Source organism: Trichomonas vaginalis, chromosome III (assembly GCF_026262505.1).
Source record: "Trichomonas vaginalis G3 chromosome III, whole genome shotgun sequence".
In the NCBI taxonomy this organism is placed as follows: Eukaryota; Parabasalia; order Trichomonadida; family Trichomonadidae; genus Trichomonas; species Trichomonas vaginalis.
This window is the reverse complement of record NC_067205.1, coordinates 26,651,036-26,667,824: the sequence shown is the minus strand read 5'-3', so window position 1 is coordinate 26,667,824 and position 16,789 is coordinate 26,651,036. Positions and strand designations below refer to the sequence as shown.

The 16,789-nt window shown below is 32.1% G+C and overlaps 5 protein-coding genes across 5 annotated transcripts, besides 9 other annotated features; 3 read left to right on the top strand and 2 right to left on the bottom strand.

The window, feature by feature from the left end:
• Positions 1-3,141: part of a mobile genetic element that runs on past the window's edge.
• Positions 3,142-3,203: a mobile genetic element.
• A 120-nt stretch (positions 3,204-3,323) lies between these two features.
• Positions 3,324-3,432: a mobile genetic element.
• A 141-nt stretch (positions 3,433-3,573) lies between these two features.
• Positions 3,574-3,679: a mobile genetic element.
• Positions 3,680-3,820: 141 nt separating this feature from the next.
• Positions 3,821-3,929: a mobile genetic element.
• A 141-nt stretch (positions 3,930-4,070) lies between these two features.
• Positions 4,071-4,179: a mobile genetic element.
• Positions 4,180-4,320: 141 nt separating this feature from the next.
• Positions 4,321-4,429: a mobile genetic element.
• A 141-nt stretch (positions 4,430-4,570) lies between these two features.
• Positions 4,571-4,679: a mobile genetic element.
• Positions 4,680-4,851: 172 nt separating this feature from the next.
• Positions 4,852-16,789: part of a mobile genetic element that runs on past the window's edge.
• Positions 5,632-6,294, top strand: TVAGG3_0769780 (uncharacterized protein; the record flags this gene model as incomplete). The annotated part of the gene is made up of 1 exon (XM_001289377.2): positions 5,632-6,294. One exon carries the CDS (start codon positions 5,632-5,634, stop codon positions 6,292-6,294), a length of 663 nt encoding a protein of 220 aa, XP_001289378.2.
• On the top strand, positions 9,018-10,013 carry TVAGG3_0769770 (Prim-pol domain family; the record flags this gene model as incomplete). The annotated part of the gene is made up of 1 exon (XM_051245937.1): positions 9,018-10,013. A coding segment is annotated over one exon (996 nt), but the record flags the coding sequence as incomplete, so codon positions are not given.
• TVAGG3_0769760 (uncharacterized protein) lies at positions 10,227-11,087 on the top strand (the record flags this gene model as incomplete). The annotated part of the gene is made up of 1 exon (XM_051245936.1): positions 10,227-11,087. A coding segment is annotated over one exon (861 nt), but the record flags the coding sequence as incomplete, so codon positions are not given.
• TVAGG3_0769750 (integrase core domain containing protein family) lies at positions 12,177-13,634 on the bottom strand (the record flags this gene model as incomplete). The annotated part of the gene is made up of 1 exon (XM_051245935.1): positions 12,177-13,634. A coding segment is annotated over one exon (1,458 nt), but the record flags the coding sequence as incomplete, so codon positions are not given.
• Positions 13,736-15,136, bottom strand: TVAGG3_0769740 (DNA/RNA polymerase superfamily; the record flags this gene model as incomplete). The annotated part of the gene is made up of 1 exon (XM_051245934.1): positions 13,736-15,136. The coding sequence occupies one exon, from the start codon at positions 15,134-15,136 to the stop codon at positions 13,736-13,738; it is 1,401 nt and encodes a 466-aa protein (XP_051092521.1).

Genomic DNA, 16,789 nt, shown 5'->3' with positions numbered 1-16,789 from the left:
TGCAATTAATGAATATATTCGGTCTATTAATTTCGATGAAAATGCTAAAAATCAACTTCATGAACAAATACAGGAAATAATAGATTCAAAAGTTCCAGCAAAATAAAAGTTTAAATATATTTTTTTATTCGAATATAAATGAGAAGACGTTTCACTAGTCAAAAGAACACTAACGCAAAAGCAGAGATTACGGTTGGTTATAACGTAAATGATGATAAATCACGAATTATTCAAAATGTTAAAGTTAATGTTAGTCCTGAATTAACAAGGTCAGCAACTCAACCAAATTTATTAACTCGTGACTTACCGAAGAATGAGGAAGAGCAAAATAAAGAAGATGGAGACCCAATCATTTTATCTGAACCTGGTAAAGAACCTGTTGAAATTCCCACTTATCCAACATACCCAGCACCACTTGATAACCCAGGAATCTACGATTACAGTCGCAATGCGCCATATAAAATAGACATTAATTCTGAATTAATGAAAATTTACCGTGATAATAACTGATAATTATGATTCAATAATAAATTTAATTGACCAATCCGGTTTAATTATTTTACCTTATGAATCATTAATTCACATTATCGCCATTCTTTGTGATGTTCAAGATTCAGACGTGAAGATTCAATTTTTCATAGATGATGAGGTTTCATGCTGCGGAACAGTTGCAAAAATAAATCCTATAAAGGATATTAGCACAATTAAGATATCAAAGAACGGAACAACAACTGAACTTCATTTAACATATAATGATATTTATAATAAAATAGTTGATGAATATAAAATATCACTTGAAAAATTCTTTGTTAAGGCTATTTAATATTCAAGCATTAACATTATCGAATAATAATCCTTTGAATCATAATCGATAATAATTGACCTTTCACCAGTTTCTATCGTTTGTTTTATTTCTTTTTGTTCCCCACTATCCGGATCAGTCATTGTAATTGTTTTTGTTATAGTATCAGCTTTATCTTTAACTTCAATCTTTTTTCCATCAGGATATTTAAACCAAAATTCCAAAAATTCGATATTGTCAATCTGTTCATATTTTAATCTATCAATTACATTTTTAATACCATCTGAAAATCTTATGAAATGGTCATTATATGGGTTTGATTGAACTAAATTTGAATGAAGTGAAATATAACCGATGATGAATATGACATCGACTCATATTTTCTGAAAACACTAAAATTTATAACATGAATGAATTTCTTATTCGTTGAATTTATGAATTCTTGAGGTAATCTTATTCTAGTTTTATTTATCACTGGAAAATAACGCTTTACCATATTTTTAATCGTAATAAAAAAATGTCAATTATCAATATTATTTCGAATAATAACTGTGAATTAAATTTAACAGTTAGCGGAATTTATAATGTTACTCTCGTTTCTGTGAGTGGTAAATTTAATCCCATTCTTTTAGACCCTTCAGATTATATATCATTTATTAAAGATGACCATGAGCCGCATAGCGGCGGGGTCGTAGACCTAAAAACGTATGATATGTATATAAATAATGTGATAACGAAATGGGATATTAACATGATTTTAAGTTATTTAAATGAATCATTTATCGTATGGTATGAAGAAAATTTTAAATCAAAACCTGATAAACTTTTTGAACTTGATGAAATAAATAACCTTATTAAATTTCCGCTGAAAATTAAATTTTGTACTCCTCATCTTCGTTCATTGTTGGGGATATTAAATTTTGAAAAAGATGTTGGGGATGTTTTGTATTCTGACACTGGTTCTAATTTCATTTTAATCAAATGTGATAAAGTTAATACCCCAATGAGATTTTCACATCAAACATTAGACCCTAACTCTTACCCATCAATACAAAACATTTTATCCATCAACTTAAACATATTTTCTTTATCATATCCGTTTCAATTATCCGGGAATTCATTTATTCTTCATTCAAAAGATTTATCAAATATTAAATTTAGAATAACTGACCTATTTGATTGTGATTTAGAATTTATGAATGAAATATTATGGCAATTTCAAATAGAAAAAATAGCTGATGAGATAACAGATTAAATATTTATTTTTAAATCGTAATAAATGATTAAACAACAGCAACCACAGACCATTACATACGCCATATATGCATATAATTCAAAGACGGCAGAACAAACGCAAAGGTTGAAATATGGAGATTTGGAGATAGTATTGAAAAATGACCATTTTGAATTCGTTTGCAAAGGTGGTGCAGTGATATCAAATATAAAAGAAATTTTATTTATGAATTCAAAAATTAAAGGAATAACGGATGATATAACATCAATTCCACCAGAAGAACAAAGATATTACGCATTAAATGCATTTCCTAAAGTTTTGAAGATTGGAAGATTTAATTTAAATGAGGAATTCATAAAAGGTTTCCTAAATGACATAATGAAGAAGGCAGATAAGGAATATGTTAACGATGAGTTAAATAAGAAGGCAGATAAGGAATATGTTAACGATGAGTTAGCAAAGAAAGCAGATATATCATTTGTTAACGATGAGTTAGCAAAGAAGGCAGATAAGGAATATGTTAACGATGAGTTAAATAAGAAGGCAGATAAGGAATATGTTAACGAAATATACCAAAGTTTGATAGGAACAAAAAATATTGAAACTATTGTTGGTGACTTTTCTGTCAATGAAGAAAATAAATATTTTAGATGGGTGTTTGTACAGTCCTTAAGAAATGGTATACGGTATAAACTCATTCCGAAAAATAACAATGAAATGTATGTAGGCTATATAAAGAATAATGGCACACAAGTTAAAGTTCCATTAGACAACAACTGCTACTTAAACTTATATGGAGACGAACAAAAGAAATATTTAAGAGTTTATGAAATGACGGATATGACATTGTCTAACGTAGCTCCAGCACCGTATTATTATGACTATGGTGTTGACGCACGTGTAGACCCAAAAAAGCAAACATTATATTTAGAATATTATAGATATAAAAGATATAATGCAATAGAAAAAACGAGAATAGTATATTATTATACAGATGACAAAAATAAATATTATAGTCAAGATTTTACATACCCTGAAAACATAAGATTATATTATAAAAAATATTCTGACACAAACCAGAAGAAACCCGAAATAGTTACACTATTGTTATATACGAAAACGATAAAAACAGTTTGACAGAAAAGTGACAACTTTACGTGTCAAAAATATAAAAAGTGATATTTTATTCATCATTATCTTCTTCATAATTTATTTCATATTCTTCGTCTTACCAACAAAAGATGGGAATGTGAACAATTGCGGGCAATTTTTAGCCATTTTGGCTTGGAACTAGAGCCTGCGAGGTACATGGATAGTATCAGTACCTCACAGGCTCTAGTTCTCTATATGGCGCCGAGAAATTTTGGTGAAATGTGGTCGCATTTCACCAAAATTTTTTCGGCGCCATAGGATGAATTGGAGGGTGAGAGATATTATTTCATACAATACTACTCTCACCCTCCAATTCCAAGCCAAAATGGCTAAAAATTGCCCGCAATGTGAACAATTGCGGGCAATTTTTAGCCATTTTGGCTTGGAACTAGAGCCTGCGAGGTACATGGATAGTATCAGTACCTCACAGGCTCTAGTTCTCTATATGGGCCGAGAAATTTTGGTGAAATGTTCGCATTTCACCAAAATTTTTTCGGCGCCATAGGATGAATTGGAGGGTGAGAGATATTATTTCATACAATACTACTCTCACCCTCCAATTCCCAGCCAAAATGGCTAAAAATTGCCCGCAATGTGAACAATTGCGGGCAATTTTTAGCCATTTTGGCTTGGAACTAGAGCCTGCGAGGTACATGGATAGTATCAGTACCTCACAGGCTCTAGTTCTCTATATGGCGCCGAGAAATTTTGGTGAAATGTGGTCGCATTTCACCAAAATTTTTTCGGCGCCATAGGATGAATTGGAGGGTGAGAGATATTATTTCATACAATACTACTCTCACCCTCCAATTCCAAGCCAAAATGGCTAAAAATTGCCCGCAATGTGAACAATTGCGGGCAATTTTTAGCCATTTTGGCTTGGAACTAGAGCCTGCGAGGTACATGGATAGTATCAGTACCTCACAGGCTCTAGTTCTCTATATGGCGCCGAGAAATTTTGGTGAAATGTGGTCGCATTTCACCAAAATTTTTTCGGCGCCATAGGATGAATTGGAGGGTGAGAGATATTATTTCATACAATACTACTCTCACCCTCCAATTCCCAGCCAAAATGGCTAAAAATTGCCCGCAATGTGAACAATTGCGGGCAATTTTTAGCCATTTTGGCTTGGAACTAGAGCCTGCGAGGTACATGGATAGTATCAGTACCTCACAGGCTCTAGTTCTCTATATGGCGCCGAGAAATTTTGGTGAAATGTGGTCGCATTTCACCAAAATTTTTTCGGCGCCATAGGATGAATTGGAGGGTGAGAGATATTATTTCATACAATACTACTCTCACCCTCCAATTCCCAGCCAAAATGGCTAAAAATTGCCCGCAATGTGAACAATTGCGGGCAATTTTTAGCCATTTTGGCTTGGAACTAGAGCCTGCGAGGTACATGGATAGTATCAGTACCTCACAGGCTCTAGTTCTCTATATGGCGCCGAGAAATTTTGGTGAAATGTGGTCGCATTTCACCAAAATTTTTTCGGCGCCATAGGATGAATTGGAGGGTGAGAGATATTATTTCATACAATACTACTCTCACCCTCAATTTTAATTACTTAAACTCATTCTATTTTTTTGACATGTAAATGTCACTTTTACTGAGATCTGACACAATGTCAGATCTCTTTTTTTCGTATATAAGACTATATTTTAAGTTCAAAAGAGACAATCCTATAATATCTCATATGTTTGATTTAATGAACCCAGTAGGTTCTATTTATACATCTATGGATGTGAGAGGTCCTCAAGCAATGTTTGGTGTTGGTGCATGGGAACAAATAGTCGACAGGTTTTTGTATTGTGCAAACTCTTCAAAGGAAACAGGGGGAAGTAAAACAATTACGGGTGAAAATTTACCTGCACACAGTCACTACATAGATTTAAGCACATCTCAAGCAGGTTGGCATAAGCATAGATATTGGGATTGGTCAGGAATGACAAAAGGTAAAGGATATGATGTTAAAGATGATGTTAAATTTGCCATAAATTGTTACTGGAGTGACACTCAGGGAGAAGGAAACCATACACATCGCGTTTCAGGATATACACAAACAACGGGACAAAGTAAAGATTACATGCCACCATTTATGACTGTATTCGCATGGTATAGAGTTCAATGAATGTGCTTGACCCAAAGGTCTGGGCTTACCGAATGAACTAAATATATTTTATGTTTGTAATTAATTAGGTAATGAAGTAATGGATGAACTGCAGAAATATATTTTATCGTCAATGGTTTTGGGTTATTCAATAATTGTTTATTGAGTTTTGGATGAAAGAATACGGTCGAGCCAAAAGTGGCTCAACCTCAAAACGAGCATTTTATGAGCTTATTAATGGTGTTATGAATGAATTCAGTCAAAAAATAATTAATTTCATTAGTTTTAAAATTATTTTTATTTATTTTTTATTTTGTATGTAAGAACAGTAATGTCGGTCGAAGCACAGACGTTCACGAACAAATCTAATGGTGAAACATTCACAAAAGGCACTTATAATGGTATTGAAGTCTTACGTAGAGACAAGGATGGTTACATTAATGCAACAAATATGTGTCAGCAGTTTAGGAAAGACTTTAGAAAGTTGTTGGAAAATAAGTCCTGGGAAGAGTATTATAAGGCATTTTGTGAAGAATATAGCAACCGCCGGAATTCAGACGGTTGCTTTTTATACAAAATTCATGCCGGAATTCCTGATGAAATCAAACGGGTTAGAGGAACGTATGTAGACCCAAGACTTATAAACTATATAGCAATGTGGGCTTCTCCAAAATATTGCATAGCAGTTGGAAAAATTATGGACTCCATAGACAAGAAAGTTCATGAGAAGTTAGATGAAGAAGAACTCGAAGATACAGTAGAAAATGCTAAACCTTTGTTTGAAGAAGAAGTTGGAAAAATGTGCGAAAAACAATTAGAACATGAACGTGAGATATGTTATGGTTATAGAGATTCTCCATACGAACTAGACCAATGGGAACAAGAAGATTTAAAGAGAGAATTTAGAGAATATGAACTCGCTAAGATAGCATTTGAAGCTGCAGAAAAGAAGTTAAAAGTTTGGGGTTGTTTTGTACAAAAATATTGTGAGTAAATGAACCATTTATTTTTGGTCAAAGCTTCCACGAGAGAAAAGATTCCTCATTCGCTAAGGATTCCAAAAATGAAAAAATCATTGATTTCGGCTGAGAAAAAATAGCAAAACCCTTCTTCCACTTTTATGATACTTTTTATTCACGACAAACAAGACAAACAAAGAAAATAAGAAAATACGGCGCCGTCGCGGTTCGAACCACAGACCCTAACCCCTCCATAACACCACCTTAGACCACTGTGCTACGTAGCCTGTCGACATAAGATTTTATAAATTGCATATTTGACGTAAATTTATTTCCCAGTTATTCAAAAATAATTAATTATTGAAGAACCGAAGGTGCTACCATGTTACCATGTTGACAACACGACATTTTGACAACAGTTCAGGAGGAAGGTAGTTATGAATTATTATTGAAGAACCGAAGGTGCTACCATGCTACCATGTGCTACCAGGTCATTTAACTTCTCTGAAAATTACTGACAACACGACATTTTGACAACAGTTCAGGAGGAAGGTAGTTATGAATTATTATTGAAGAACCGAAGGTGCTACCATGCTACCATGTGCTACCAGGTCATTTAACTTCTCTGAAAATTACTGACAACACGACATTTTGACAACAGTTCAGGAGGAAGGTAGTTATGAATTATTATTGAAGAACCGAAGGTGCTACCATGCTACCATGTGCTACCAGGTCATTTAACTTCTCTGAAAATTACTGACAACACGACATTTTGACAACAGTTCAGGAGGAAGGTAGTTATGAATTATTATTGAAGAACCGAAGGTGCTACCATGCTACCATGTGCTACCAGGTCATTTAACTTCTCTGAAAATTACTGACAACACGACATTTTGACAACAGTTCAGGAGGAAGGTAGTTATGAATTATTATTGAAGAACCGAAGGTGCTACCATGCTACCATGTGCTACCAGGTCATTTAACTTCTCTGAAAATTACTGACAACACGACATTTTGACAACAGTTCAGGAGGAAGGTAGTTATGAATTATTATTGAAGAACCGAAGGTGCTACCATGCTACCATGTGCTACCAGGTCATTTAACTTCTCTGAAAATTACTGACAACACGACATTTTGACAACAGTTCAGGAGGAAGGTAGTTATGAATTATTATTGAAGAACCGAAGGTGCTACCATGCTACCATGTGCTACCAGGTCATTTAACTTCTCTGAAAATTACTGACAACACGACATTTTGACAACAGTTCAGGAGGAAGGTAGTTATGAATTATTATTGAAGAACCGAAGGTGCTACCATGCTACCATGTGCTACCAGGTCATTTAACTTCTCTGAAAATTACTGACAACACGACATTTTGACAACAGTTCAGGAGGAAGGTAGTTATGAATTATTATTGAAGAACCGAAGGTGCTACCATGCTACCATGTGCTACCAGGTCATTTAACTTCTCTGAAAATTACTGACAACACGACATTTTGACAACAGTTCAGGAGGAAGGTAGTTATGAATTATTATTGAAGAACCGAAGGTGCTACCATGCTACCATGTGCTACCAGGTCATTTAACTTCTCTGAAAATTACTGACAACACGACATTTTGACAACAGTTCAGGAGGAAGGTAGTTATGAATTATTATTGAAGAACCGAAGGTGCTACCATGCTACCATGTGCTACCAGGTCATTTAACTTCTCTGAAAATTACTGACAACACGACATTTTGACAACAGTTCAGGAAATAAACTTCTTCATCGTAAATGTTTTGTCATGACTTCTTCATCGCATATGTTTTGTCATGACTTCTTCTTCGTAAATGTTTTTGTCATGAATTTTCCCGAAATAAACATATATTTTAGTTTTTTAAAAAAATATATTTTATTTTGTATGTAAAGACAGATGTACGCTGAACTTGTTGGTCAAGATGTATGGAAAGAATGTTTACAAGATGAAGAGTATGAAATTCACTGTTCTGAGCCTTTTGAAATAAGGAAGAAAGAAACCAAGAGAATTATACATGAATATAACAGAGGAATAGGTTATATTTGTGTAACATTAAACCTCAAAAAGTACCAAAAACATGTTCTCATAGCTACTCATTTTATTTCCAATCCGAACAATTTACCGTGTGTGGACCATATAAACCATCAAAGAGACGACAACAGAATCTCAAACCTTCGTTGGTGTTCTAGATCTGAAAACAATAGAAATAAAAGCAAGTATGGTGATATAGTTTATGAGTTCGTTGATGAAATATCTGACGAAGCAATTGAAATAAACTCTTATGGAAAGCATGACTTAGAGTTCTACTACTATGTTGAGAATGAGGACGCATTCTATTACTATACAGGAGTTAACTATAGAAAAATGCATGTTTGTTTCCTAAAATCAGGAATTGCATATGTTACTTTGACGGATACTGAAGGAAAGAAAGTTCAAGTTCGTTTAAACGTTTTCAAGAGGTTATATGATATTCAGTTTTGAACCATGAATTTTCATGAATTTCCTTAAGACAGAAAAATAAAGGTAGTTATGAATTATTTTTATTTTTTATTCCTATATAAATGACAGCAACAAACAACAACAGCAACTATATCGTTTCTGATGAAAAAGTTATTGATTCATTAGCTGAGGAATTAGTTGTGGCAGAAACTAAAACCCTCAACGAAAGAATTGGTGAAAACAAGATTGATTTACATAACTACCTCAAACATGATGGAGGAAGAGGAAGGAAAACTGGTATGGCTTTATTAGTAAATAAAATTTCAAATTTAACGATTATAGATGTTGATATCAATAAATCGTACAATGATGAACTTAAAGAAACAGTTAGAAAAGACATTTTATCAAAACTTTCGGATAAAGATGTTATCGTTAAAACCGCTTCAGGAGGTCTTCACATTTATTGCAACACTAATTTCTTCTATGCAGTTTCGAACAGAATGATTAAATGCTATTCTTGCAATGATTATGATATTGACATAATGACTTCAATGGATGATTCAAAACGTTCATTAGTGGTTATGGCTGATTCAAGAGTTCGCAAGAATGCAACAGAACCAATCAAAACATACTCATTCATTCGTGGAAGTTATGATTCAACATTAACCAGAACAGTGAATGATATATTAAATGATTTGAATATTAAGGTAAGAGTTGAACAGAAGAACGAAGAAATAAAGAGTATAATGAATGAAAACAAAGATGTAAACATTGACGATAAACTTGCCCAGAGCATAGTTGATGGCATCTGTGATTTTGAAGTACATAATGACGGTGGAAACATGAATTTAGAAAAAGAAATAACATTATTCACACTGTTTCAAGCTATTAATTCGTTACCTAATCATTTGATTAATGAAGCATACGATAACGTTTATAACTTCTGCAGTTTAACAGAAAATGCTAAAAGTAATTTTGAAAAAGCACGTAGTAGATATGCACATTTAATGACTTCTCCATTTGTTTTAGTGAAGATTCTAAAACTATATCAAAAGGAATATTATGATGAATATGTTTTACCTTTATTACGTAAGCCAAAAATAACATTTGATATCAAACTTGATGACTCGTTTTTGATAACAGATATTAGACGCAAGGCTGAAAATCATCAGTATAAAAACAGTTCTGAAGTAATTGAGGATTTATCACGTGTAATCCGTTTTGTAGATTGTGGAAACAAATATTTCATTCAGAAAGATTACAACATACACGATAAAATGAATCAAATATCATTTGTTCTTCAGTCAAACATGAAAGAGTCACTCAAAATGATTAAATTATTTAAAGAAGAAGGTAAAACCATAACAGCATGGGATGTACTACTAAATCAATTGTCTTCATTAACCGTTAAGGGTGTTTGCTTTAAATCTGATTCCCCAGATGTTTTCTCAACGTTTCAAGGTTATAAATACAACGTTCTCGAAAAACCAGATTACTCAAAAATTGAGATGTTTATGAATTTCATTAAAGAAGCCATTTGTGATAATAACGATGAAGTGTATAAATACCTTCTCGGCTGGATTGCATCAATGATTCAACATCCTGGAATCAAGAATGAAACAGCAATTATTTTGAAAGGACTTCAGGGAACAGGTAAAAACAGATTTACAGACATTATTTCTGAACTTCTCGCAGGTTATTCATGTAAAAACATTACCGAAATAGGTGAGCTAACGGGTAATTTCAATTCAGTAGTTGAAAATAAAATGTTTCTTGTACTTAATGAACTCAAGAATGTGGGTGAAGACAGACTCGCAAACTTCAACGCTTTGAAATCAATTATTACGGATAATGAGATAAGAATTAATGAAAAGAATCAACCCAGAAGAACAGCTCAGAACGTTGCAAACTTCATTTTCGTAACTAACAACGTCTACCCTGTCAAAATTGAAGTTGGAGACAGAAGATACGTAGTTTTAAGAGTTAATGGTAAATTCAAGGGTCAATTTGATTACTTCAAGAATTTAATGGATTCATGCACTAAGGAATTTTATGATAATTTACTGACGTATTTTATGCAATATGACCTTTCATCATTTAATGTACGAATCATACCGATGACTGAAGCCAAACAAGATTTAATTGAATTATCATCAAATCCTTTAGATGTATGGATAAATACACATTATGATGAATTGTGTGCAGGTATGACGTGTGAAAATGCTCTATTCTGCAAACCATCAGTCATGAAAGACAAAAACTTTCAAATGAGTATTAAGGATAAATGTGATAGGAAACATAGAAGAATAGACGGTAAACAAACATGGTATTATGTTTTGAAAGAAGAAATGAAAGGATTATATAAACAGGTTGAACCAAACGATAATGAGGAATCATTTACTGACGATGAAATACCTGTAAATGAGCCGCTAACGGACTCTTTGAGTCCTGAAGGTCTTTCAGACCGAAGCGGCGAGACCTGAAGGTCTAGCTTTATAAAGTATGATTGGAATTTATTTTTGCATTAATCCTGCTGTGTTGTCAAAATGTCGTGTTGTCACACTTTTTCAGAGAAGTTAAATGACCTGGTAGCACATGGTAGCATGGTAGCACCTTCGGTTATTCAAAAATAATTCATAACTACCTTCCTCCTGTGTTGTTGTCAAAATGTCGTGTTGTCAACATGGTAGCATGGTAGCACCTTCGGTTCTTCAAAAATAATTCATAACTACCTTCCTCCTGTGTTGTCAAAATGTCGTGTTGTCACACTTTTTCAGAGAAGTTAAATGACCTGGTAGCACATGGTAGCATGGTAGCACCTTCGGTTCTTCAAAAATAATTAATTATTGAATAACCTAAAAACATGAGACTTTGTCTCCGGACTCTTTGAGTCACTTAACGATAAAATAAGTGATAACAAATTTTTATTTTTATCATAAATGAATACCCCACAAGCTCAAAATTTACCACGAATCATAACAAGGGAGGAAATGATAAAAATGATGCAAGAACATGTTAAAAATAACAAACCACTAAAATTGAGAAAATGTGGTTATGCAGTAATGATGGAAAGAGAGATGTTGTCGAAGAGGAATAAAAATTAAATTTGGATAGAGTTTAAAAATTCATCTTTATTAAATTCATCTCTTCCAATCAATTTATTTATTCTATTAAATTCTTTTATTTTTGCTTCACTCAGTTTAAGGATTGAACGGTAAGTTTCTAATTTTTCGATTATTTCTTTCCTCTCTTTATCGTTTCAACCTCACCGCATTGTGACTTCTTTTTTGTAATACATATTTTTGATTTAATTCTGTTTAGTTTCTTTTTATATTCATTGTCTGGACTCTTGGATGCTTCGTTGTCACTCATTTCTTACGAAATAAAAAAAATTAAATATTATTTAAATATAATGGAGTAATAAAATAAATCGGAATTTCTATTAATTTATTGTCAACTTCAACTAATGCATTGCCGTTAATATATCTAACAAATTCAGCTATTGTGTCAAATTTTCGTCTTCTTTTTATCATTGATTTATCAGTTTTTCCATAATCGAGATGAATCAAAACTTTATCCCCTTGTTTAAAATTCATGAGCCCTGAATTAATTTGTTCACGTTTAACATCATTTAACCTTTCCATTTGCTTTCTAATATATTCCCATTCTTTTGAAATATCATTTTTCATTTCCACCGGTTTCATGTTTATTGTTCTATGCCATGTATTATTGTAATAATATACTAACTGTTGTATGATGGAGTCATGATTTCCATCCCAGTATATCTGACCGTTAACCCCTAACGCATCTCTAAGAGTTCTCATTACCGCATCAACTATTTTATTATGAAATGTATATGGAGAGGATGAGAAGTAAAAATTAATTTGTGGGAAATAATGAGCCATAGCTGCCTGAAATCCTTTATCACCATCACCCCTTATATTATCTACTCTTTCATGATCTAGTAAGTATTGAATAGCTCTTCTTGTTTCCTGTTCTGTTTTCCCTTTCACCGGAATGCAATATAAATATCTGGTGTTAATGTTAATGGCAAATAAATAAGTAACGTTTTCTCTTGAATATTCTAAATGATCGATTTCGTATGAATATGGATATGGTGCAAATGAAGGGCGACCAAATTTTTCCTTTAACGGTTGAATTTTTGGGTCAATTGGTTTATTTAATATCTTGAAATCCTTTTTAAAATCTTTTTGTTTCTTTAATGTTTGAAATGGATATAATAAAGTGAATGATGAAGGATTAACTGAAGGAGGAGGTGGTACTGTCGTTGGAGGTTTTGGTTTAATTTTATCTGCTTTGATTTTGGATGATGAAGTTTTGGAATTCATTCCTTCCTTCATTAATTCTGGATGTATTCTATTCATTTGTTTTAAATATGCTGTATATAAAGGTTTAATATACTTTCCCGCTTCGAGTTTATGTTGAAGGATGAATTCCAAAAGTTGATCTTCATTTAAAAGTCGGGCTGAATATGGTTTAACTAATGAATCATAAATTAAAGCTTGTGCATCATTTATGGTCTGAAGGACCTGGGTGTTTTGCACCTTTTGTTTTTGCTCCTTTTGCTTTTGCGGCTCAGGATTATATAAATTATATAATTCATCAATATCTTCTTCTGTTAATACTTTATTTTTGAAATCTTTCAACTGTTTAAGTTGTGATTTAGTTTTTTCCTTTGTATATTCATTATTTTTAATTTTGTCTTTAATTTTAGAAATTATTTTATCATGATATTTCAAAACTGCATTTTTATAATATGGATAATAATATTCCATATCATCGCCCGTTATATTGTTATTATGTTTTTGGAGATATGATTTTAATTCATAATAATTAAGAAAATTTTGATTAAGTACTAAATCATCAATTAAAATTTTTAAATCTGTGTTATCCATTTATATAAAAATAAAATAAATGTTTTAAGGGTGCCCACCTCTTTGAATCATAGTACAAAACCATTATTAACGGTTCCTTTTGTCTCTTCTGTGGCATTTCATTAAATAAATGGCATACAACATCCATTTTCACAACATACAGCCTTAGTGTGTGCTCCTGTTAATGCAGTCTTACCGATTGTTAAGCGAGTCATTGACCCGTTTTTAAGTTGTAAATTAATATTCTGACCATCGAAAATAACTTTATCATTTATTATATCCAAATAATTTTTAGGTGTTAATTGTTTATTTTGTCGTAAACTAACACCCTTCATTTTTTGTGCAATCTTTTTAAAATCACTTCCATCAATTGAACCGTTGAATGAAGTATAACACTTAGGGCATAAAGCAACCATGTTATCACCTTGTTTCTCAATTGCTAAACCCAATAACTTCTTCTCATGTGCTTTTTCTTCAGCTTTATTCTTTAATTTAGGTTTAAATTTCTCATCAAAACAGAAGAAATCAAAAGGTGCGAATTTGTAAATGTTTTTATCATAAAATTTTTTATCGGTTACAATTGCTTGAAATGCTTGAGTGTTAGGAAGATTTGGGTCGCCAGCGATTGCCCAATAAGATGAATCAGTATCACCTTCAATGAAATGAAAACGATTAACATTCATGCATTTATACATAAAATCATAAATGAAAACCAAATACCAGTATTTTGCGTTATCTAAAGTGAAGAATGCCTCTTGTAAACATGTATCACATCTATAAAATCTATCTTTAAGCATCACTTGATACGTATCTTCACCTATTTCTCTTATGTTTTTAAACTTATTTGACATACATGCAACGCGTGCCTTCTGTGCATTCATTATTTTAGTCTTTGCGTAATTTTGTGTATTCATTGCATCGTAACCATATGATCCATTAAGTGAAATCTTGCAAAATAAACTTTTTCCTTTATTTCCTTCTAATTCAGCCTTTTGTCTTTCATTCATAAATTCGTTCGCAAATTCATTAAAACAAGTGTTTTTCGTAAATGTTAAAATTGATTGAATGTCATCAATGATAAAATGAAATCTGTCTATTAGATACCAAAGATAATAAGAAGAAAATGGTTGATATTGGTTGTGTGTTGATGCTAACTGAGTTAATTTTCTCTGTTTCTGGTCAACTGGTAGATTGTTTGATTTCATGTAATTATACATAAAACTGCCAATTGTTTTTTCATCTGTGATAATATCTAAGTTTCTTATTATCGGTAAAAAGTTTATGTAATCATTAATGTATTTTTCATCAATGTGACCCTTTACTTCAGCCACGAATAAAGTATTTTTCTTCTTAATTATTCCCAGTGCTTTTGCTTTCTTTGTTGCTGTATCACAAATGATAACACCATTCAATCTTCCCGGCATATACATTTTATGGTCAGTATATTGAATGAAATCATGAGGATTAGATGAAAATGATGAAGGATATAATGAATTAAAATCAACACCAACGAAATGAGTCATAATGTTGGAAGTGTCCTCATTTGATACAGTTTTAGTTTCTGGATTATATGAAAGTTTATTAATGTGTGTGATTCCTTTAAGATTAACTCTATGTTGAACATTTGATAAACCACCAGTAATTCCATTACGGAGGATGTGATAAGCTTCAACTGAATCTAGAGTCATTGGTAAATTATTTTTTAATGTATAATTTCTTAAATTAATTCTTAAACGTTGAACATCTTCATCTTTATTTGATTTTACGACATTGCAATAACAACACATTAACTGACAATTTTCTTTGGTATGTGGTTTTTCATTATCGATTCTATCTAATGTTGGTTTATTAGCATATGTAAACGCTTTACCACACATTTTGCATTTAGATGAAAGGATTAAATCGTGATAGTATTGATAGTCATCCATTGAAACATTGTTTTTAGTATCCCTTTCTGCTTTTTCATCTTGTTTCTTATATGAATCAATTTTATATTTCCAATACTTTTTTGTTAATTCAAAACTTGATTCCACATTTTCTTCTTCTGGATATGTTTCATTAGGATTAAAGTTCTTATATGCTAACGCGTAACGAATCATTGATGCATTCGATGATAAAGAAAGATTATGAAGCATGTCAATTTTATAAACAAATGTTTCTTCAATAATTTTATCAATTGGGTCAATCATAATTTCAACGTCTTTATTGCAATAATGAATAAAATATTCTAATCTATTCTCAAAATTTTTAGCATCATTGAGATATATTTGATAATCTGAATCGGATATTGTTTCTTGAGTTAATGCTGAATAAAATGAATCTTTCGTGAATGGTTCCTCTTTATATAATTCTTCTTCGTAATTTTCCCACGTGATGAATTGATAAGGGAAAAAGGATTTAACACGTGATTTATTGTTTCCGAAATCTTGAGTGAATTGGTCTAATGTCCCACCCGCTATATAATTTCTGATGTCAATAAATCTTAATTCATATGGACAGTTTGTTTTCTTTACAATGATTTGCTTAAATTGAGAAGATGAACCCAGCATTGATTTTATTTTCCATTTTGCAGTGTTTAAATCACGAAGAATTAAATTTAAATCAAACTTTCCCGAATTAAAACCTATGATATTCACTTTATTGAATTCCTCATCTAGAAGTTCTTCAAATGCTTCCTTCTGTTTTTCATTTAATGTATGTGACAAAGTCCCCGCCGTTTGGTCCGTTTGCGGCTTCATTAATTCTTCATATTGTTCAATATTTGATTTAGCAACTAATGAACAGGTTGAAAATAAAAACTCAATCCAATCAGAAATAAAAGAATCACTCGAAGTTAAGCAAAAATTCCTCGTATATGTTTTATCACGGTCTACGACCTCGCCGCTTCGGTCTGAAAGACCTTCAGGACTCAAAGAGTCCGTTTGCGGCTTTATTTTGACAGTTGATGATACCATAAATGGTTTTAAGTAAGCGTTCAAAGTTGCACATTCAGAAAGTTGAAGTTCTTCTTTAGTCTCTAATGTTTCGAAGTCAAAAGTAATATAATATCTTGTTGGTTTATAATATTCCTGCAAATTGTGAGCTAATAGCCATTGATATATCTTCTGTTTCGTGATATGTGGTGCATATGGTTGTTGTGTGTTTTGCAATTGAACGTCTTGAATTAATCTTCCATT